The sequence below is a fragment of the Leopardus geoffroyi genome, chromosome D2 (assembly GCF_018350155.1).
Source record: "Leopardus geoffroyi isolate Oge1 chromosome D2, O.geoffroyi_Oge1_pat1.0, whole genome shotgun sequence".
NCBI lineage: Eukaryota > Metazoa > Chordata > Mammalia > Carnivora > Felidae > Leopardus > Leopardus geoffroyi.
In genome coordinates, this window is record NC_059334.1 from 22,125,036 (window position 1) to 22,149,026 (window position 23,991).

Here is a 23,991-nt window from a genome sequence, read left to right on the forward strand (position 1 = left end):
AACCCACCAATCGCAAAGAGACAGAACAGCCGTGAGCAGGAAACACAGAAGAGCTCTCTACCTTACAAACTTGCTATATAAGCAAGCCCTGTGGGGTGGGGTTCCTGGTGCCCTCTGCAGACCCGGACCATACCCTAGATAACCCAATTCTTCTCCATTCCTCTCCCCAGGCACTAATCCTTGCATAAGGAAGGGAATTTTCCTACATCTGACCCTTACTGAGACCCAGCCCAAGACTCTAATATTAACTGATCCTCCCCACTCACCTTTAACCTCCACTCTGGCCCCAGCCTCTGGCCTACCTCACTGGTAGTAGGAGCAATCCACCTTTTCATCCAGGCTCTCTTTCCATCCCCAACATAAGCAGTCAAAGTCTGAAATATGCACAGGAGACATTTCAGAGACAGCTAGAACACAAAAATGCACAGGCTCCAATAAGGAATGTCTAAAGTCTCTGACTCCTTCAGTGTACAGATTAAAGGGATCCTCGACACATTTCTAAGATTCTAAGAAATCCCACTGAGGACATGTGAAGAGTCTACCACCTAAGGATCTAAGATTCTAACAGATGTCAGAACATACCCTCTGCCATCTCCGCCTTTTATTCTTCCCTTGTACAACGGAAGCACAAAACAGGCTACTCACCTTTCATCTAGAATGAGCACAGAATAAAATGTGACCCGGGGCAGAAGAGAAAAATCCATTTTGGATACATTTAGTCCTGTATCTACAGATTCTCCACCTTCATTCCTTCTCTAATCCTCCAACCAAGTCAGAAAGTTTGCTGAACAAGCAGTAAATCTTTTTGCCATATTTGGATATTAAAACATGAAGACTACTGGCAAAAACACATCCTAATGAAACACTAAAAAGGAATGGATTAAAATGGTATTTTTGCAAACCAAATGAATTCATCTGAAGAAAGTTCTAGAATGGCATAGTCACTGGAATAAAGACTATTCCTAACTTAAAAGCACGTATGCCAGCACTGCTCCTTGAAGTAGAAGCTCTAGATACTAAATGTTGTCCTGAAGCTGCAGGATGAGAAGCATGGACGTGGCCTTGGCAGAGCCCACATTCTAGAAGACAGTCTCCTCTTCTGTGTGACATTTTTAATACATGTTATTCAACAAAATTCTCAACTGATTTAATTTGTATATCCTCATAAGATTTGTCATACAAATCAGGATAAAATCACCCATCACAAAACATTTCAGTTTTTAGTCAGAACATGTGTTTTCTGAAAGAAGAGGAAGTGTAGAATACAAAGAACAGTTTACAAACCAAGAGACCTGGGTTGAAGTTCTGACAGACACTACTACTGGCTTCCATTGTGGACTTGGATAAGTCATTTCCCTGGTCTATCATTTGTAAAAAATAAGCATTAGACTAGCAGTAAATGGCATTTAAGGTATTCTCAGCTCCAAAATTTGAAGACGGCAAGAGCTAAAGCTAAAGAAGTCTCTTCCCTTCAAATGGATGCCTTACATATTTCACCACTGGTTCAGGTTTTATTCACAGTAGCATCAGAAGACAGACTATGAACACTGTCAAAATCTGCCCCACCTACTTCCAGATCCTTCCTCAGGCCACATCCAGATCGCACCCTGACCACAATCTCTCAGTTCCTCAAACTTACCATGCTTCTGTGACCGTCAGGATTTTTGCATGGCCTGTTCCCTTGGCCCAGAACATGTTTTTACCAATCCTCTCCATGGTTGACTTTTATTTATCATTCACATAATGGCAGCCCAAATGTCACCACAGAAAAGGTCTCCCTGGCTGCCCTAAACTAGTCGAGTTCCTGATTGTATCCTCTGAAAACCATATGCATGTTTCTTTTTTTGTTGTTTTTAAGTTTATTCATTTATTTTTGAGAGAGAGCAAGAGAAGAGAGCACGTGTGCGAGCAGGGGAAAGACAGAGCAAGAGAAAGAGAAAATCCCAAGTAGGCTCTGCACGGTCTTCAGAGCCTGATGTGGGGTTCGAACTCACAAACTGCGAGATCATGACTTGAGTCCAAGTCAGGAGTCAGACAGATACTCGGCCAACTTAAGCCACCCAGGTGCCCCTGCATTATCTTTCAAGGCATCTATCACAATTTTAACTGTGCAATGTGAAATTAGTTGTCTGATGTCTATCCCCTTCTGCCTCACCCCCACCCCACACCCAGCTAGAACACAAGCCCCAAGAGGCAGGGAATGTCCCCTAGACCCTATCACAGTACCTGGCACACAGAATATCCTCAGAATTACTTATGAGATGAACAAAGATGACTGGCTAAATGTGAAAGAACGTTAAATTCAATTTAAGGTCCAGAGCTTTCAACCTATCTTTAAGCAGGGGAAGTGGAAAATACTGCAAAGTAAAATAAAACCACCAGATAAAGAGTCTGAAACTAACCAGGAGAGAGAAATAATGACAATTAAACAAGTCCATTTAAGAAGGTTCTGGAGAGAGGAAAGGCTACCCTCATAATACCCAAAATGCAAACAATTCAGTAACTGATCAATTCATCACAGGAGACTTATCGTAATTCAAGATCGTAGACAACAAATGAAGTGATAGTATAAAGAAAGACAAGGGAGAAAAAGGATACCAGGAGATGTGCCCCTAATATTCAGCCATGAATTCAGGTCATTGAAAGCAATCTGAAAGAATACCTAGCAGTGTTACCTCCAGGATTTCTTCTGAATCTCTCTTTAAGATTTTAATTTTTTAAGTAATCTCTACACCACGTGGGGCTCTAACTTACAACTCTGAGATCAAAAGTTGCACACTCTCCTGACTGAGCCAGCCAGCCGCCCATGAATCTCTCTTAAATGCACTATGTTACCATTTCAATAAAAACACAGTAGTAGCCACCCTACACTTTTTTCCAAAGGAGTAAATACACAGCAAAGTTTTACCTAATATGGTAATAATATTTCCTGTAGATTATGACATTAAGAAAGCATAAAGGTAATAATATTTCCTGTACATTATGACATTAAGAAAGCGTAAAGAAACTTCACTGTGGCAAACAAAAAAAAAAAAACAAAAACAAAAAAAGACCCAATGCCAAAAGCCAAGTCAAAAGATAAATGAAAATGGGAAATTTTTTTCCTACTCAAAACTAGAAAAAAGGGCAAGTCCCTGTAATATATGGAGTGCTAAGAAAATGGCCAAGGGAAAGACCAACACCCCAGTAGACAATTAAAAACTGTGAAGTGGGCATTTGCAGAAAAAGAAACACATATGCTTACCCATCCCCTTGAGAGAAATGCAGAATACGCCAAGATGCTATTTTTCCCCAGACAGCAAAATCCAGGTTTGATAAAAGCATGGTATGGGGCCACCATTATCTCACTCATATCCTACTAATGGAAGTGTAAATGAGTACAAGCGCTATCAAGGGCGATTTGGCTACATCTGTTCTATTACACATCAACAGTACATCTGAAGCAGCAACATCACTTCTGGGAATTTACCCAGGAATTCAGTACTGTAAAGTGGAGTCATTTTGCACAGGTGTGATTTCTGGCTCTGCCCCTCTCTGGTTTAGGACTTCAGACAAGTTACCTAATCCTTGGTGAGCCTCAGTTTCCTCATCTGTAAAATGGAGACAATACTGGCTACTTCACAGGCCTAATTTGAGGACTGAGCCAATTTAAGGAAAAGGTTTAAGAGAGTGGCTGGTACGTAAGATGCACTAGATAAGCATTAGCAAATGCAGTGTATCCTCTTAGATACATTCACCCATATGCAAAATGATCCATGTTCAAGGTTACTGTAACAACATGATACCAAAGACTGAAAACAAACTGGATGCCCAATGGTAAGAGACAGCCAGACAATGAATGACAATGCAACTGTAAGAAAGAATGAAGAAGTTAATGAATGTACTGTTATGGAAAATTCTCCAACATATAGTTAGGTAGAAGAGAGAAAAGGCACAGAACAAAAAAACATCTGTACCACCTTTTGTGTAAAAGGGAAGGGGAGTGCATATCATGAGATACCTTTCTATTAAAAAAAAATGCCAATTAAAAAATTAGAATTTTTTAGGTAATTATGTGACGTGATACAGACATTAGCTAATGCCATGGTGGTAAATCATTTCACGATTTAGAAGTCTACCAAATCAACAGGTACACCTTAAACTTACACAATGCTTTCTGTCAATTAGGTCTCAAGAAAGACGAAAAAAAGAACAGGGAAGGGGCACCTGGGTGGCTCAGTCGGTTGAGCATCCGACTTCAGCTCAGGTCATGATCTCACAGCTCGTGAGTTTGAGCCCCGCGTCGGGCTCTGTGCTGACAGCTCAGAGCCTGCAGCCTGCTTTGGATTCTGTGTCTCCCTCTCTCTCTGCCCCTAACCCACTCGCATTCTGTCTCTGTCTCTCTCAAAAATAAATAAGCACTAAAAAAAAAAAAAAAAAAAAAAAAGAACGGGGAGAAAAAGAACATTTTTAATGGCAGCATCTTTTTCAAACCTTAGGTGAAATTAATATCTACTCACAATTGTATACACCAACGATTCCCAAACTTTGTTGCTGGTAATTTTGGAATTACCTGGGAATCTTTAAAATTACTAATGCCTGGCTCCTATCCTCAGACACTGAAGTATGGGACCCTGGGTATCACAAGTTGTAAAATTCTCCAGGTGATTTGGATGGAGAGGAAAGTCTGGAATCCACAGACTGGAAGGTGAGAGGCTACTAGTTAGAAAGGTCAGATGAGCGTCCCAACAAAGAGCCACTGCTCTGAAAATAAACGAAGTCCCAAGCCCCCAGGTCAGCAGCCCACTTCAAACACTAGCTGACTTAGGCAAATTAAGAGCAAGGTAAAATTGTCTAGACCATCCCATGGAGGTGATTTCAACAGCCAGGACTCCACACACTTCTTTTTCTATGCCCAGGGCTTGGCCACCCTGCACCAGCCCCCACTGAGGCCTCTTATCACATGGAGTGGCCCTCCTGCAGAGCCCAGCACACATTTGGATAACTTCTGGTAAAAGGAGACTCACTCCCTTCACCAAACTTCAGCCAAGGAGCTAAAAACCCAGGCCATCTACCCTGCTATCCGCCCATCCCATTTGTCAGCACTGCTGCACGGCCAATAATTTAATCACATTTCACCTGATTCTTTATTTTATTTATTTTTTTTTTTTATTTTTTTTTCAACGTTTATTTTTATTTTTGGGACAGAGAGAGACAGAGCATGAACGGGGGAGGGGCAGAGAGAGAGGGAGACACAGAATCGGAAACAGGCTCCAGGCTCCGAGCCATCAGCCCAGAGCCTGACGCGGGGCTCGAACTCACGGACCGCGAGATCGTGACCTGGCTGAAGTCGGATACTCAACCGACTGCGCCACCCAGGCGCCCCCTGATTCTTTATTTTTAAGTTGAGACTCCCACTACCCCACCACCACCACCCTCTTACACACACAGACTTCCTGTGAGGCTCAAATGAAATAACCATGTTAACACCATTCTGTATCTGCTGCACAAGCTGCAGATTTCAGAGCTGCAGACTCTGGGCAAAGATGCTCATTTTTCTACCTGTCCAGAAGACATCTGTCTGCACACACTGCCCACAGCTTCCTGTCTGGTGCTCTCCAGCCCTGCGTGGCTTCACATAAGACACTACACCAGACTTTCTAGAAGCCCTAGATGCCAGCCCATCTTCCTAAGGCATGATTTCTCCAGAAAGCTCATCAGACACTTCCTAGCGAAAAGCCAGGGAAGACTGCAAAGGACGCCTCACTTCATACCTCCTTGCAGCAGACCTGCAAAAGCTGTGATTCTTGCCACACACACACCAGACAGTGACCAGAAGTCCACACCACTGGGCAACATGAGGGCTGGGAAGCCAGACTGCATACCTTCCTGAGAGCAGAACACATGATTGAGATGCTTGGGGACTAAGCACCAAGAAGCAGAGCAGCAGGTAAAAGGTCCCAATACCAGCTGCCAGCACACTTAGCAGGAAGAGATTTAGATCTAGGGCTAGCAGGCTCAAGGCACAGGGGTAAAGGCTTAAAGCAGAAAAGCAAGGATAACACATTTGATTCCAGAAAAGTCTCTCCTGTTTACCTTTCAAACACAAATTTACTACAGGAAATACTTTTTTTTCTTAGATGTGATACATAATGGTATGTGGTTATAAATCCTTATCAGCGATGCAAACTCAACTATTTATAGGTGAAACAATCTCAAGACTGACCACATGTTGATAATTGGTCAAGCTGGATGGTTTGCAAATTCACTTTCCTTTTGTGTATGCTTAAAATTTTCCATAATAAAAGTTTAAACAAAATCCTCTAACATCATAAAAACAAATTTCACAGCAGGAGAATGTGAGAAATGTATTCTAACAGCATGATCAAGTGCCAGACATTCAGCAGGGAGACAAGGCCACTAAGCCACTAACTTGAGCAGCTATTTTTCCTCCCAAGGCATCAGCCTCCTCATCAGAGCCCTGGGGCCCGTGACAGGACTGCCACTGGCCATGAACTCCTTTCTGGTGCTGGCCAGGCATCCTGAGCTGTTTCCCACTGTTGAATGCCGCATGCTCTATCAGAAGCGGCTGGTCTTGAGGATATTCAAGGTGTCAGCTCCCCACCTGTCTCTCCTCTGTGAGAAAATTCATGTCAGCCATAAAGGACGACATGGACACACAAGAAAGCATTCTAGGAGAGGGGCTTCTGAGGCTCAAGAAAGACACACAGGAAAGGCCGCAAGTGTCAATTCAGCCATTCAGAGCTGCAGGAGCTGCTACAAGCGGAGCCTGTGGTTTCCAGCGGCCATGCCTCCGTCCATGCAGATCTCCCTGGCATGTCCTTCACTCACATCCTCCTGGGGAAATAAAAACCTACAAGTCCGCCAACACTCTGTCATCTGTGAAGTGTTCGACGACAGCCCAGGCCAAACACAGCCATTCCATTTTCATTTCTTCCTGAGCCAGTCCCAGATCTGACTGGCCCCAGATCCCCACTGCCCTCCTCCCACTCTGCACGGGGTGACCTCTGAAGGCTGAAACTCCCAGTCCCCTGAAGCCAGCTAACTGCCCCTGGGTGTAGCCAGGCAGAGGTACTGGCAAGAGACCGGAGGCTGGGAGAAGAGAGAATCGGGGTGTTCTTCCCCTTCTTATCCACCCTAGGCAGCATTCCTGTCTCAAGGCCCAGCTGGCTCCAGCTTTCTCTGGTGCCCCCTGCCCCTGGGTTGATAACACTTCCTCCTCCCTCTGTCCTCCAGAGGAGGATGGGAGTGATATCCTGCTGTTCCAAACTCTCTGCACCCCCAAGGAGTGGTCTTCTCTACAGCTCCCCTACTTCTCTACAGCTTGCCCTACTGGGGCAACCAGGCCCTGGATTACATCCGCTTCCTCTCGTTCCACACAGTTTCCTCTTTACCGTGTGAGCCCTGCATGGGTGACTCGCCATCTTCCTTCGACTGTGCCATGGTCGCTGCTTTCTCACCAGTCTCTCCCACCAGCCTCTCAGCCTCTTCACAGCAGGCCCCAGGTCTGCTTGGGCTTCCGATGCCCTTAGCTCAGGGCCAGGCACTCAGTTATTCATCATACCCTGCCGTGCTCCTAAAAGGACGTCTCAAGCGTAGAGCCAGCACTTGGTAGATATCCAAAATCGGCTGAGTTAAATAAACACCAAGGATACCTCATAATCTTTTAAAAGTTAGAAGAAGGTCACAAGAAAACTCTCAGAAACATCTTTAAGGGACAGAAAGAAGGATGCTTTTGAGAGGAAACTGATTCTACGGATTCACCACCCATGAATTACAGCAACTTCCCAGACAACAGGCCAAGGACTAAAGTTATGAATTTAAAAAACAAAACTGTGCTATGTTCCCAGCTCCTACAAGAAATTTCGCAGACCCTTATAGCTGCAGGAATACAACCCAGTGGCTAAGAGCAGGGGCTCCAGGGGCAGGCTGCCAAGTCCTGGCCCCACCACCTACGAGCTGACTGACCCCAGACCTCAGCTCCCCCAGCCTGTAAAGTGGCGCGATTGTGCCCTGTGGCTTTGTTTCCGGAGCTAACTCAATTAAACAGGGCGCACAGTGCCATCAGTCACTATCCACAGCATAGCTCCAGGGTCTCCAATCCAAGTGCCTTCGGAGCAGGAAGGAAATAAGCAAGTGCAGCTGCTGTAGGCGTGAGAAGCAGCAGAAGTGATGCCCAAGACAACCAGAGCATCCATGCCTGTCCCACCACATTCTCTTTCAGAAGTCTTCTAAATCTCCAAAGCTAAGCCACTCGCTGTGGGCCACACGCAGGCTGCCAGTGAGTCATCCCTGAATCCTAAACAAGCCTTCCCAAGGAACAGGAGAAGACTGAGGCCCCAAAATAATACGCGATCGTCGCCTGGCCCCAGGAACTGTGAGAAGCCAAGAGGCCCCATTCTTCCCATGCCATCTCAGGTTGAGAAGGAAAGGAGAAATGAAATGAGAGGGTTGGTAACACATGGCCAAAGAGAAGGGACACCTGAGGCACACAAAGGTGGCTTCCAGAGAGGAATAAATACGTGGGTGGTGGAAGGGCAGAAAAAGTGAAAGCAAACAGAGTAGTTGAGGAAGAAGAAGGGCTGAGGTCCTGAAAACCCCGACAAGCCACACTAAGGAAAGGGCACTGGGTTGGCTTTGTGAAAGAAAAAGAAGATGGGCCAATCCATAATAAGTGGACAAAGTGGGAAAAGGAAGTCACGTGCTGCCTGTGTCCTGAGGGCTTTCAGAAGTCACCTCATTCATGAGGCAAACCTGAGAGCTAAGATAATATGATCTGTTTTTAAAGAAGGCATGTTGTCTTTGGGGTCAGGTAAAAGGCCAAATGATCACAGGACCAGGAAGAAGCAAAATGGAGATATTTTTAAGTCCTATGGGTTTTAAGACTGCTGGATAAAATACAGGATGCGTCATTAAATCTGCATTTCATATAATTTCTTAGTATACCTAGTTCCATGCAACACTTGGAACATACATATACTAAAAAAGTATTCATTGTTTATCTGAAATTCAAATATGGTTCCTCATCCTGTTTTTATTTGCCAAATCTGGCAACCCTATCTGGTTTCCAAATCTCTCTCCATTATATCAAGTTCACTCAAAGAACCTTGGGGTGGAAAAACAAAGGAGCTTATGAATAAAACTGAAAGGAGGGATAATCCACACAGATGGCCTAGCGGAGAATGCTGTTCTGCAACACATAAAATTGAGAGCATAAAAACGAAAAAGGTGAGCAGTGGGACCCACAGGAAAGTAAGAACTAGAGAAAGAATACACTGTGGCAGTGCTGTGTGGCAAAGCCTAATGGTTTTCATCTGTGGGCTAACAAGTGAATTCCAATTGCCTTTTCACATCACCCAACAGAAATTCCAATGACCCAGAGCTACAGGGCTCTGGGCCAAGCAAGAGCGAACCAAATAAAGGATTAAAGTCATTAGTGCTAATCTCCCTTACCTGAAAAAGAATGGGAAGGCATTCAAAGTACTTTGGGAGGGGGACTGAGACAGACCAAAAGACTCCAACAGTCTTGGCTTATGGCCACACCTCCTCAGCAAAAGTAGTAAGGGCTTTCCTGGGTTCAAGAAGGCTTACTTTAACTTATTTACAATGCTGGCTGAGTCCCTGAATTATACCAACTGTCCTCCTTGCCCCCCTTCCATTATACCAAAAGCCTTCACACTGGGACAATAAAACCACAACCGTGCCCTGGTGAAAAGCATGTTCCTTCAACCTTCAAAAAGTCCCATTTCTATTGCTAGAGAGAAAGATCCAGAGGCAACAGAAAGAGTACAGGTCACTTGAGGAGTCCCCTGCAGACAGAAAACTACCGGCCTCCCACAGACTGGTCCTGGCTCACAAGCTGGAGCTGTCCTTCATCATTCAGGAACCGCAAACCTGCAAAGTCAGTCAATTTCAAAGACATTCATGTTTTGGCTTCTGTTCTTTAGACCAGCAGCTAAACAGGAGTGGCACTGGTGTCTCAGCCATCAAAGCCCACCCTCTGGAATCCACACTCCCTTGAAACAGGGTCAGAAGTCACAAAACAGAGAAGCAAGCTTTGACTGTCTGCTGCCCACAGTGCTAAAGACAGAAAACTAGGAAAAGGCACACGTCGGCTCCTATTTCAAGAAATGACGGAAAGAGCCCTACAACCGACCTACAAGGAAAAATGCATCTCTTTTAGGAAACATGTTTGCCTCTTGCTCTCCTTTTATTTTTACGCCACCACACAGGCTGGCTTACTCCTGACTCACCAAACCCTAGGAAATCGGCCAGGTTCCCAGGCATCCCAAACTGCCAGAGAAACACAGGCCCTAAAAAGCCAGGATGCAGAGCTCCCCAACTTAAGGCCTCCAGACAGCTCAGGGCTTGGGGCCTCAATCGCCTCCCCCCTCAGCTTTCCAGATGTTATTTTGATAACACCATCTTACGAAGAAAAGTTCTGATTCTGAAATATATTTTGGAAAACAATAGGAAGTATGGGGATACTAATAATCTAAATACCATATTCCACAGGAATATTAGTTCACAAATTATCAAAACACTCTGATGTGCATGCTCTCATTTTACACCTACAACAGCAGTAGGATAGAGGTATGCTAAAGAAGGTAGTAAGCCCACCAAGGTTCACAGGCTCTGAACCCAATGTAACTTAGCTAGTAAGGTGGCCGGAGCCTCCAATGACTGGGAGCCATGTCCCGCAGGGCCTCGCATCCTCTGGTGTGCCACCCTCCTTTCCCACTGCCCAGTGAGCACTGCTGAGGGAAGGGGTGGGGTGACCCAGAGGGCACACACCAGAACAGTTCCACAGACACACAAAATGGGGATACTGCACAGCTTTAAAAAACCCTACCTCTATACGCAACAACAGAGATACTGTTTAATATCAGTAAATATACAAACTAGGATATCAAAGCAAAGAATCCAGACACGCAATAAAAACGTTCCGTATAAAACCACTTATGGGAAGTTTAAAATTAAGCAAAACAAATCTACAGTGACAGAAGTCAGTGCAAGGTTATTTTTTGGGGTGTGAGGACTAGAACAGAGGACAGGGGAGGTTGGTGAAGGAAATGATGATAATAGCATGTAGCTTGAGCAGGGTGATGATGACACTGGTGAATTCATTTGTAAGTTCATGCAGCATAAACTTGTGCATTCAAACCTTGTGCACTTTATGCAAGCATGTCATACTCCATTAGAGTTTATGAAAACCTGGGCACCCCAAAACAAATCCCACAAAGTTTACGGAGCATCTCCTACAGCGTCAAGGCTGTGGGAAAAATGATCCTTCAAATGGCAGAACTTTTCTGCACCAGTCACATGTGAGGTACCCTCAGATTGCCTATGTTCAAATCCCTGTTCTACCACTTACTGTGACCCTCAAGGTGTCACTGACACCTACACCTCATTTCTTCCTCCGAGACGTGGAGATGGCAAAGGGTTGCTAGGAGTTCCCACAAAAAGTGTTTTGAAATGTACCAGGCACACAGTAAAAGACAGTACCATGTAGCTACTACCATGGAATAAGACAGATCATCTCACAGGTGATAAATGACAAAGTACGTGCCTTCAAATAGCTTAGGAGGAAAACACGAAGAAATGTTGGCACTAAGCAGCCAGAGCAGATTATGAAAATACAGAACTGTTCCTATTGTTCCCCTGCCCCCTCCCCACCCCCCTTCTGCAGTCAGCTCCTGGAGGGGAGCCAGAAATGGCACCCACCAGGCTTGCCTAGCAGGGTCCTGCTCTCCTCCCCAGTTTGCCTCCTTTCCCCAACACTCAGGTTCTGAGTCAGGGAGGAATGCCCCTCTTGCCACGCCTCTGCCCCCATCTTCCTCTAGATTAACTTCCATTTATCCTTCAGGCTGTAGCTTAAAAATCACAGCCTGGACTACGGTCCCCACTTGCAGATTGAGTCAGGGGCCCTTCACCAACTTCCCAAGTGCTGTCTCATCCCACTGATATATATGGCACATTGCCTAGTATACAGCAGGTGATCAATACGTTTGTTTAAAAAAGAAAAAAAATCCACTATGACTGCGCTTGTCAGACTATTTTTAAGTAGAGGTTATAAAAGAAGTACAAAGAGACTGATTCCAGACTGGGACAGGAGCAAAGGGAGGGAGAAGAGGGGAGCCCAGATGGCTGTGCTATAAGCACAGGGGCAAGCTACCAGGGTTCCCTGGATAGGCCATAGACTGCCCCCTCCCATCACCATTTCTCTTCCAAGGCAGGGAGTCTGCTACCCTGGAAACACTCCCTTAGGCCTGGCATCCCGGGAATTTGCCGTGGTGACAGGGCAGCCGTGACTGCTCTCACTGAAAGAACAGGAGTGCAGAAAACGAGGAGGAAAACGCCCACAACAAAATAAAGACAAAACTGATCATAAATTGACTTATACCCCACCCTCCCCAGGCTGTGCAGCCTGCACTTATGCTCTGAGGACAGGCCTGCATTCAAATTCCGCCCCCCGCTCCACCCGCGGCCTGCGTTGGAAAGCTGGCAACTTATATAACCTTTCTGAGCCTAAACCTGCATAGCAATGCATTACGGCAGTACTGACCCCACAGGATGGTGCTAAGGGTTAAATAAGAAAATACAAGCAGATCCCTCCCAACAGTACCTAACCCCACAGTAAGTGCTGCATGAATATTAGCTGTTATCACAGCAACACAATCTACTTTGGAAATAGAGCAATGCTGGTAAATAAGAATTGTTAATTAATTTTTTCAATCTTTTGGGTTTTTTCAACCTTTCTTAAATTGTGATCTATTCAAAATGCCATCAAGGAAATTAAATGCTTGCAACACACACACACAAAGAGGGGCGCCTGTGTAGTTCAGTAGGTGGAGCATGCGACTGGATCTCAGGGTTGAGTCCCATGCTGGGTGTAGACATCACTTAAAAATAAAATATTTTTAAAAGTTAATTAATTTTAAAAAATACAAAATTTAAATTTAAAAAAAAAAAAAAAAGCACCCATGATTGATGAGGAGTCAGGGCAAAGTCCTGTCCCCTGACAGTGGGTTACTCCCTCTCAAGGTTCTTCTTGAGAGGGTGCCTCCTCTAAATGCAAAGTAGGACAAAAAGTGCTGAGCCCAGGGCTGGGGTACCACCCATGTTTGCTGGATGACAGAAAACCAGATGAGGGAAAGCCCCAATAACAATAAAAACTGGAGATGGAGCAAGATAACAACAGCACTTTAAAATCTTTTCAGTCCCAATTCATAACTTTAACACCAGGATAATAAAAAACAGCTAGCTGCTTTTGTAGATCACTATAAACTTTTCCTTTAAAAAATTTTTAAAAGTAATTTTTAAGTCACTAAGAATAGAGGTTATTAGGGCCTAAAGGTAAAGGGAAATGAGGAGGTATTATTTAATAGAGACAGTTTCTGTTTGGGATAGTAAGTTCTGGAAATGGATAATGGTAATGGTTGCACAACACTGTGAATGCACTTAATGCCACTGGATTGTACACTTATGGTTAAACTGGTAACTTAATGTTGTGTATATTTTACTGTATTTTTTTAATGTTTATTTATTTATTTTGAAAAGTGTATGGGGGGGGAGGGGCAAAGAGAGAGAGGGAGAGAGAGAACCCCAAGCAAGCTCCCTGCTGTCAGCACTGATCCTGAGTGGGCTCGAACTCACAAACTGCAAGATCATGACCTGAGCTGAAGTCAGATGATTAACCGACTGCGCCACCCAGGCGCCACTATGGTGTATATGCTTAAACTGTACTCTGGTTAGCAAAGATGTTAAAAGCATCTAGCCAATTTTTTTCTCCTCAAATTTTAGTGTTTCTATAATCAGAAGCTCCTAAATGAAGCAGAGACACAATGTTTTGACTCTCAGCAAATGTCTTTGTTTAGATAAATTAAGGCCTGTCTAGTGAAGACCAAAAAAAAAAAAAAAAAGAAAGAAAAAGGAAAAAAAAAAAAAAAAACCACCAAAAACAAAAATCTCAATAGAATAAAAGTTATTATTTGAGTTGGTATATTAGGATATCAGAAAAACAATCACCACTTACATGAAAATAATGTCACAAGTTGAGAAGCTCTTTCTATAATTAAACACCAAATAAATTACTTTTCTCAAGACTATTTTAACCTTTCTAATTCAGTCACAAAAAGCCAACTGCACAAAAAAGACTCTTTGCTTAGGAAAGCAACACATGAAGTGTTTCATCTACTGCAGGTACTAGATTTCGAAGAACTTTCTTTAGCTCATAGACTTCCATGTTGTTTTCACTCTGTCACTTTCCTCTTTCCTTCTATGGAAAACTTTTTTGAATCATGACCAATGTCTGGCTAAATATCCTAACTCTGCTCCTCAGTACCAAGTGGCCTCATTTGATCCGAAGTGCCCTGAGATGCCCTGGAGGGTATTAGCCAGATCACCCTGGACACACACCTGGCACCCACAGGAGGCTGGTCTGATCTGGAACAGATGCATGGAAGATTATCCCGTCAATCAACACTGCTTAAAAAAAAAAAAAAAAAAAAAAAAAACTGGAATTTGGAATTGCCCATAAACTAGTATCTCTAATTAACTTTACTGTATGAAGTCTTTACTTTCACATGGTTTGGGATTAAAGGCTTAGGAAATTCGATCCATCCAACAATATTCCATGAAAGGAATGTGGGTGGGCCTCAGGGCATAACAGGGGGAATAGAGGAAAAACCACTTAGATCATTTCAATCTACCGGCAGATGCAAATTATAAAATTAAGACATCAGTGGCATTTCTTTTCGATCACCACAAAAAAAAAAAAAAAAGAAAGAAAGAAAATTAAAAACAAACAAAAACCTCCCAGTACCACCTCAACATAGACAAACTGAGCAACCCGTTCTCCCCATCTTGGCCTTATAAAACCAACTACAAGCTAATTAAACTGTGAGTGAAGAGGGCACATCATTTCCCTTGAAGGGACTCAACAAGACAAAGAGGGTGACATAGACCTCCCTGGAACCCCTACAAGAGTCTGCTGAACCTCCTTTCTTGCTTGCACCTGCACTTCACCACTCTCTGACTGGAAAGTGCTGGAGAGGGAATGGCTGTTCCTCTGCTGAGTTCGCTACATCAGCAAGCCAGGGCCAAGCTGACGGCAAGTCCAGTGTAATGCTTGGGAAGCTGCTAGAGAAGCCCTTACACCGCTTCTGAGTGCTTCAGAGCACTGGCACCCAGGAGGCCAGTACTCCGAGAAGTACTGGGAGGTTGAATCGTGCCTATTTTTCAGGCTGTACTCCTCACATACCATTTTGTGCCTTACTGACAAGGCAAAGGGGGAAAGAAATCACAGAAAATTTCCCATCATTAAATAAGTATTATATTGAATTTTAATCACTAAACTGTACCCCATACAGTAGAGCTAGGGACCAATAACAAGGGGGGGGGGTTATTTCTAAATAAACCATAAATCAAACAATTAGCCTTTTTTGAACATTCTTCTCACCTAAACGAGAACACCTCTGCAAAGTAAGGTTTGTAATTTACTGGAATGAACAGTGAAATAAAACTCACAGCTGTGAGTTTCACAGCCATGAAAGATAAGAAAATTTGACAATATTGGGGAAGGAAGAGTTTGCAAGTTAACACCACTCTGAGATCCTGATGATTAGAAACATTTTCCAGAGCATTAGTTTCCCTGTCAAAAAATTTCAACCACCACCAAGCAAGAACACACTGAACCTGTGAACACTGACTTCACCAGCTTTGACAATAATTCAATCTATCTAAAAGCAGCTGCATTGTGATTGAAAACAAAAAGCAACACCTACCCACTGAGGGAAGAAGTATGGGAGGGAAAGAGGAAGAGGAAGGTTACTCCTGGTTCAGCCTGGCTGTAGTTGACAAGGTCAGATGAGCATTTCTAGGTGTAAATGCAACGATCGCTGCAAGGCATTTAAGAAGAAATGCAAGCACACTGCGTGTGACACCATTACCAAGCCCCTGCAACTCCACCCTGCAAGCCTCCCATGGACATCTACAAGGATTCAGCCAAGTCTCCCAATCTCCTTTGCAGATACTTCCCCAAATAGAGCTTCAGGTCACGGGTACTTGCAGAGATGCACGATAGCACATTGTTTCCCAGAGGCAGCTGTGGGGCATTTCAAAACTAACGAAAGTCATGAGAAAACACTGAAATGATCTATCACCATTACCAAAACTGAAATGGTAAATCTGAACATGCCAACAGAACCACATTTTCCCCCTAAAAGCCTGGCTCAAAAATCCTTGGAAAGGTGAAACTGAAGACACTTTGTCCCCCTTTCAGAGGTGAAGTGTATCTTGAACACCTAGATATAGCTACAAGGTAACCTATAACCTCACCCACCCTTAGAAAACAAGAGCTTGGGTTGCATTGATTGTAATGGTCCCCCAAAGTATACACTGTATTCATTCATCCATCTAGCCTCTTTAACCAACCCCTGCGAAGCCCATATTTCCTGTTGTTCAGAACACATGCAGCAGGAGAGCGACCCTATTCGTACAAGGTCAAGACAGAATGGGCACAAAACAACAACCACTGCACTACCCAGGGCCTCCTGAGTCAACTCAACATAACCTTGAGTATCTACCACATGCCAGGCACTGAGAAATGGGAGTGAACAAAGCAAAATCTGCCCCTGGAAGAATGTATACCCCTGCTGAGGGGCACCTATGTGATGGGGTGGTAGAGGGAGTGACAGATGGGTCCTGTGGGAGCACATGAATGGGCAAAAAGCCCACTGTGTGGCATGTACAGAGGCAGTGGCAATGCGCACTGGGGTGGGGGTGGAAAAGGTAGTATAGTCTACTAGGATTTACGAGGTAGAAGGGAAGGGAGGAGTCAGGGATAGGATTAAGGGCAGGAAGTCTATCCCAGAGGAGTCAGAGAGCCCTATTGAAATTCCAGCAACTAGCAGTTCAACCAAGTGAGAGCTTCTACAAGTTGAGGGGTAGGTGTGTGAAGCAAGCAGGGGCCAGAGCAAGAAGGGCCTGGTAAACCACAGAAAGTTTACCTGGATCCAGAGGGTAATGGAGAGCCACTGAATGTTTTTAAACAGGCAATGACTAGTTTCAGATTTTTGCTGTAGGCCAGTGTCTCTGGTCTTGAACAAGAGTCACTGCAAACCAGGTACTGGTGATTCTCCCACCCCAGCAAAACAAAAGGAACACTGCAAAAGACTGTCACAATCTCCTCTAACATTCTGTGTTTTTTTAATCAAATACAATTACATTACATGAAACAGAAGAGACATCAACATGAAGAATTTCAACTGCAGAAGAAAGCTAACCATATAGCCTTTGTAACAAAACTGAACCATGTACAATTAGACCTAACTGTGAGGTCAGACATTCTCAAAGTTCTGTCTAAACCTGGGTGTTTTCCATTAAGAATCTAAGCGGGAAAAAAAAAATTTTTAACAACAACAAAAAAAAACATACACCACACCTCTTTACAAGGGCAATGTCAATCTGACAGCTTCAGAGTCTGCCAAAATTAAGTCTTAAAAATGGAAAATAGTGTATTAAGCTTCCAGAGTAAATAACCCCAAATCCACAACATTTACTATATGGAAGATTTTATTGGTTAATGAAACCATTACACTGTTGATGTTTAAAATAGCCAGGCTTTCTAATCATGCCATACAAACCTGTTTTTCTACTGTAACTTCAAAATTCCTTTGTATTTCTGTATTTCCCTAAAGTTCTAGAATAAAGAACTAACTTTATAGTTAGAGAAAGATACTCGAATACTAGGCCTTTATTTTCAAACCAGACACATGCTATTAGGTCTGAACCAGTCTAGAAAAGGCATACGCCTTAGAGACCAGCCATGCCAGGTGAAAGCTCCACTTATACTGAGAATACTAGCAGCTCATCTAGAACTGTAAAACCATCCAACTAATGCCCATTATAGCATTTCCTCATCTCAGAGACCACCACCCCTGGACACCTCTTACTACAATGAATCAGATCATCTCCAATTACATTTTCACCCACAATAAAAGCAGGATAAATCTAGCCTAACATATAAAAGCTATTCAACAGACTGAGCATTTGTTTTTTGTGTATTTTCTCCACGCCATAGAAGAAATTATGAGCTATAATCAGCATCCTGGTTCCACTGCTGATTTACTGGGAGAAACTGGATAATCACTCAAAACATTCCACTCTTGGCGTAAGCCCCAAGTAAAACATACTAGGGGCAAGCTCGTGACTCCCAGATGCACCAGGCACTTGGACACACGGATGAAAGGCCTCATCCAGTTGATTCTTCCCTAGAGATAATGTTTAACTTTATCATACAGATGCTGAGAACAGGGACCCATGAAACCAGTCCTTTATTAAATAGGTAGCTTGATCCAAGTAAGCATTTACATACCAAAATACACAGAAATCATCACTAGTTAAGATTTCTACTAGCCTTTGGACTGGTTTTTAAAAGAGGGCACAACAATGAGGTACCTACACACCTATCAGAATGGCCAAAATCCAAAACAATGACAACAGCAAAAGCTGGCAAGTATGTGGATCAACAGGAATGCTCACTCACTGCTGGTAGGAATGCAACATGGTACAGCCACTTGGGAAAGACAATTGAGCCGTTGCTTAACAAAAATACTCTAACCACACAATCCAGTAATTGCACTCTTTGGTATTTACTCAAAACAGCTGAAATCTTTTGTCCACACAAAGCCCTGCACGCAGATGTCTGGTGCAGCTCTACTCTTAATTGCCAAAACTTGGAAACAACTAAGTCCTTCACAGGTTAATGGATTACTATGAAGACAGTAAAAAAAGATCAGTGGGTGCTAGGTTAGGGAGGGATGAGAAGGCAAAGCACAGAGGAGTTTTAAAGTACTTGGTCTACTCTGCAGGATACTACAATAGTAGATATGTGTCACTATACGTTTGTCCAAACCCACAGAATGTACAAACACCAAGATGAACCCTAATGTAAACTAAGGACTTTGGGTGATTATGATGGGTCAAAGTTGGTTCATCAGTTGGAACAAATGCGCCACTCTGGTGGGGAGTGTTGATAATGGGGGAGGGGAAGGACAAGGAATATGTGAGAAATCTCTGTACTTTCCCCTCAATTTTGCTGCAAACCTAAAACTACTCTAAAAAAATAAGCTGCTAAAAAAAAAAAAAAAAAAAGAGCCACACTCTTCCACAGTGTGGCTGATTAGCAGAGTACCTTCCTGGACATATGCAGGGAAAAGGAAAGACACTCACAATCACCTTCAGTGCTCAAGAATATTAAAGTTAATATTGTAAGTAAAGGAACTAATAAGAGCCAGGAGAGCAAGTAATAGGATTATGACACCATCTTCCCTTTAAATTAAAATATGAAAAATCTAGCAAGGCCTTCATTGAATTGAATATAGGCCTTATCACAAACTTTCTAGGCAGCTACTAATAAGGGCTATGTTTAACTTAGAGTTGTTAGGAGTTATCCAGCTTAACCTTGACAGAAACTACGACACAGTATTGTTCAATGGGCTCCTTACACCCACAGACCCATTTCACACAGTCACACACATCTCTCCTCCCATATTGCATACATGAGAGGTCAAGCCCACTTCAACACAACCTGGGTCCAAAATTCTCAAAAGCTTAAAAGAACTCTTCTCTGCATGTGCCTTAATAACACCTGTCAAATACTAAGGAACCAGGTAAACCACAAGCATTTTTGTTTCCTTGAAAGTATGAATTAGAGATCAAAGAAGAACTGAGTACCGAAAGGTACTTGTAGGCTGTCATCTAAAACAGTATTAAAACTCTACTCAGTACGGCCACATTTCACAAAGTATATCTGGTGGGGTGTCAGTTTTAGCTGAGGGTAAGTGCTAAGAAATAAAGCTACCACCTCACACACTCGTCAAACCAAGTGTTCAGAAGGCCTCCGATCTTATGCACCAGGAATGAACACATTTGTCCATGTGAAGCCAACGTGTTTGTGTATAATTTACAGACCTACTTATAATACGGTCAACTGTCAAACAGATACCCTTTCACAGTATCTCCACCCCTAATCCTCTCTCCCAAACAAACAAAAACAGTCTGAATTGCTCACTGTATACAAGAGGCTAGAGATTCTGTTTCATATAAGTTTTACTACTTTCTATGGTTCACATTCTCCAAGAGACTAACCCTCTCATTTACTAACTCGAACCTTAAATAAACTGCTTCCACCAACTTCCCCCTCTTCTCAAACCCCCACTCAGCAGAGACCTCTCTCTCGGCCAAGAAAGCTAGAGAAGGCTTGGAAGTGGCTGCCTCTGCAAATTCCTCCCTCTTCCTACCAAAAGGGCACTTCAAGAACTTGACAGTCTGGAAACGGGTGAATGTTGTTCCCATTCCATTCACCAGGACTGGATTTGAGCATGCAAAGTGTCTTTCTATAATCAATTTCTATTTAGGCTGCCAATCACACTGAAACTTTGGTGGAAATCTGCTTCTTAAGCAAATTCAGAATGCCATCCAGGTCCCATGTATGAGCTAGCACTGGGGGAGCATACACACCCACTCACACATACACACTCACTTCTCTGCTGAAGACTTTTTCTGGCACAGGGGCATCCTAAACTTGCCCCGTTTCATTTCCAGACTGTCATCTTTGATCCATTCCCAAATTCATGCTTTTTTCTCCATCTGAAGGTTCAGTCTCATCAGCTATGGTGCAGCAACTATGGTAATTTATGCCCTTGATTTCTTGACATTTTCTTCTCAGCTCCTGGCTGGGAAACTGTTTTGATCTGAATAGAGTTGTCTGTATGGGGATTCTGCATGTTAATGATGTGGCTAGCTGGCAGGGATATTAGGTGAGAGCACACGGTGTACTTTTTCCAGTTATGTTTCGCCTCATCACGGCTATAGTGGCCTTTCTAACCGCCTGCTTCGCTAGGAGGGAGACTACACACCTAATCTTACCCTCTTCGGGTGAGCCTCGGGCGCCAGGTGGAAACAGAACAGACAGTCTGTTCTCTCATCAAGTATCTGGACTCAGAGGCTAAATATCCCTAGACACTCCACCACCAATGAAGCAAACACACGTACATCCTCCTCCGCAAGGGAAAAGGAGTCAGTCGATACCCTTCACGGTTTCAGCCTGTCCAAGCTGCACACCCTTCACTCTGTCCAGGTTTAGTGTAAGATGCTGCATTCTCCAGGCTGTGCACTGCCGCTGGCACCCCCTACACTCAACCCGAACCAAGGAAAGGACTTCCAACGGAGGTGGGAGCATCAGCTCCGGTACCCGCCCTTCCCTCTCAATCCTGGCCAGAAAACTCCACTTCCCGGATTCCCAGCCACTCTCTCCCGCCCCCTCCCCGGGCGATCAAGCTAGCGCCGTACAGATGCCAGCGAAGTGCCCAGCCCAGCTACGCAGCCCCCGCACCCTAAGGCAGGCCCCCGGAACCTAATCCGGCTTCCTCCCTCTCCCACAGCCTAGGGGTCCCCAGATTCTGGACGTACACCTCAGGCACGCTGTGACTGAAAAAAAAAAAAAAAAAAAAAGTCCCACCCCGCCCCCCAGCCACGCCACCAGTCTCCAGCACTGCCCGGGAGGGGCCTCCTCCCCAGTGGCGAAAAGAGAATGTGGGTGGTTGTCCCAGCAGCTTTCTCCCGCACCCCGCGAGGGGCCTGACCCCTGAGGGAGGCCAGACTCGCGTGGCCCCAAAGGGACACCTCCCTCTCCCCGACCCTCCAGGGGCCAGCAGTTCTTGGCAGAGTGTGCTCGCTGCAGGTCCCCGGAAGGCTCGGGGAGTTCGGGGGCTGCCCGGTCCAGGTGCAACCTCTCCCGGAGGCGGGCGGAGGTCGGCGCCGCGGCGCGCCCCCCGGGGGAGCAACTCACGATGGTCACGCTGGCTTTGCGCAGGTCGCGGTTTTCCTCCTGCAGCGCCTTGCACTTGAGTTTGTAGGTCTCCAGCTCGATCTTCAGCACCTTGTTCTCCTGCTGCAGCGAGGCCAGGCGGTTGGTGAGCTCCTCCAGGCGGAACGGCGAGATGACAATGCCCCCCGACTTCCCACCGCCGCCGCCTCCCCCGCCTCCACCGCCACCGCCGCCGCCCGAGGTCGATGAGCAGGACGACTGCATGGCGGCCGAGCTGCTGCTGTTGCCCCCCGCCCCGTCCGTGTCGCTCTCGCTGGCGCTGTCCGCCATGGCCGCGGCGGGCTGGGGAAAGGAGGAGGAGGAGGAGGAGGAGGAGGAGCAGGGAGGCGGCGGCGACGAAGGCCGGGCTGCGAATGAGTGGGCGCCGGGCGAGCACAGGGGAGCGCCGAGCTGGGCGCCTGGCAGCAGGGCGCAGACTCCGAGCGGCGGCGAGAGAAAGAGAGGGAGCTTCCCGCTGCCAAGGGACCTCCTCTGCCAGAGAACAGAGACCCCGCCCGGGCTCGGGCAGTACTGCACTGGGGCTCGCTCCAGCCGGGCCTGGCGCGCTCGCTAGGCCGCCCTAAAGAGCTGGCCGAAAGCTCCGGGACCCGCCCGCCGCCACCGCCGCGGCCCGCCTCCCGGCGCCTGCCGGCGGGTCAGGGACTCGCGGGCCCAGCCGGGGCGGGAAGGCCAGGTCAGCCCTCGCACCAGCTGCGCGCTGGCCGCACGTGTTCCGAAGGAGGGCCTCCCGGCCCCCCGACCTAAGCCCCCAGACGCCCAGCCTCTTCCGGGCTCGCGCCGGCTCCCGGGAAAAGGAAACCCGGTGCCCCGCTAGCCTCGCAGGTGTCGGGGACACGTGGAAAGGTCACGCCGGCTCCCGCATTCAGCCGTGGCCGGGCCGTGACCGGGCAGTGGCCCCGTCTTCCGCCGACTGCGTGTGCTCCTGTCTCCCTCTGTCTGTTTGAAACATACACGCAGCCCTTTGAGTTTTATCTTCTCAGAGAGCTCAACTGGGAAGCCTAGGATAGCGCTAAGAGAACAGAAAGTTCCCCTGCCAGGAGCCCGAGTGGGGTGAAACAACAGCAGCCACAGGTTAACCTCGTTAAGAATTTGCGGAAGAGACATGCCACTCTCTTTGCTCCTCCTCCTAATAATCTCATAAACCACACTGCGCTCAATCTTTAAACAAGGTGCAACTTTCTTTTCTTTTTCTCTTCACATCTTGAGAACAGTGCCAGGACGTGTCACGCAATAGGATTAAGAGACTAGCGTTTATCTAATCCAAAAAGAAAAAAGAAACACTTTCTGTGGATTATAACCCATCTCTTTAAGTGCCAGTTTTCTAAGGTAACTGCAGACAAAGCATTATGCTGTACAAATAATGATGATTAAGTGGGAATACAGCATAACCATCACCCTCTTGCCCACTTCCAGAAAACTTTAATAGGTTAAAAATAAAGCATTAATTACTCTGATGTGATCTAATTCAGGGTTCTAGTTTTGAAGCATAAGAAATTCTAAATAGCCTTTTATTCCCCCTCTTCTCTCCCAAAGAAAGGCTTGCAGGAAATCCGCCCAGCAGGTGAGACGATTCTAAACATCTTTAAACTGTTGACACAAAACAGCTTTCACTTATGTATAAAAATTGGAAAGTGAAACTGACCAGACTAGTTATTACCAAGCTTAGTCAAGGGAAGAACAAACACTTGGAAACAGAAAATAGGAAAGAAAAAAAAAAAGTGTGAAAATTTTCTATTGCTTTGAACTTTTGGAAAAGTTTATAATGTGCTATGAAGGATAAAGAGGTGGAATTTAATGATTTTTATTCCTACTCCTCTGTTATCTTTAAACCTAAATTTGATCTAATGATTAAGCTGTTATTCTGTGGCTAATGGAAACTGGTACCTCAGAATAAACTAAAACCCCAAGTGTTCCAAATGACATCATCTTTTACCAAAATGGCTGCTTCTGGCAGAGAGCTGAGAAATACCAACTGCAATTAACCCCCAGATTTCTCCTAGTTACTTTTTAGTGCTAAAGGACTTCTGAACTTAGTCATTGTTGGTGTGGCAGGAGAAAAGAAGAAAAAGAATTGGCTTTGCTCTTAAGAAATATAGCCA

General features: G+C 45.1%; 1 protein-coding gene across 2 annotated transcripts in view; it reads right to left on the reverse strand.

Moving 5' to 3' along the window:
* CCDC6 (coiled-coil domain containing 6) overlaps nucleotides 1-22,967 on the reverse strand; it is a 110,765-nt gene extending 87,798 nt beyond the window's left edge. Inside the window, exon 1 of one of the 2 annotated variants that reach the window (XM_045437473.1) lies at nucleotides 21,854-22,961. In XM_045437473.1, coding sequence (XP_045293429.1) covers nucleotides 21,854-22,162 — 309 coding nt within the window. In that variant the 5' untranslated portion in view covers nucleotides 22,163-22,961. Of the gene's footprint in view, nucleotides 1-21,853 lie in introns of both variants that reach the window. The other variant, XM_045437474.1, reaches the window with a different exon arrangement.
* Nucleotides 22,968-23,991: the final 1,024 nt, after the last annotated feature.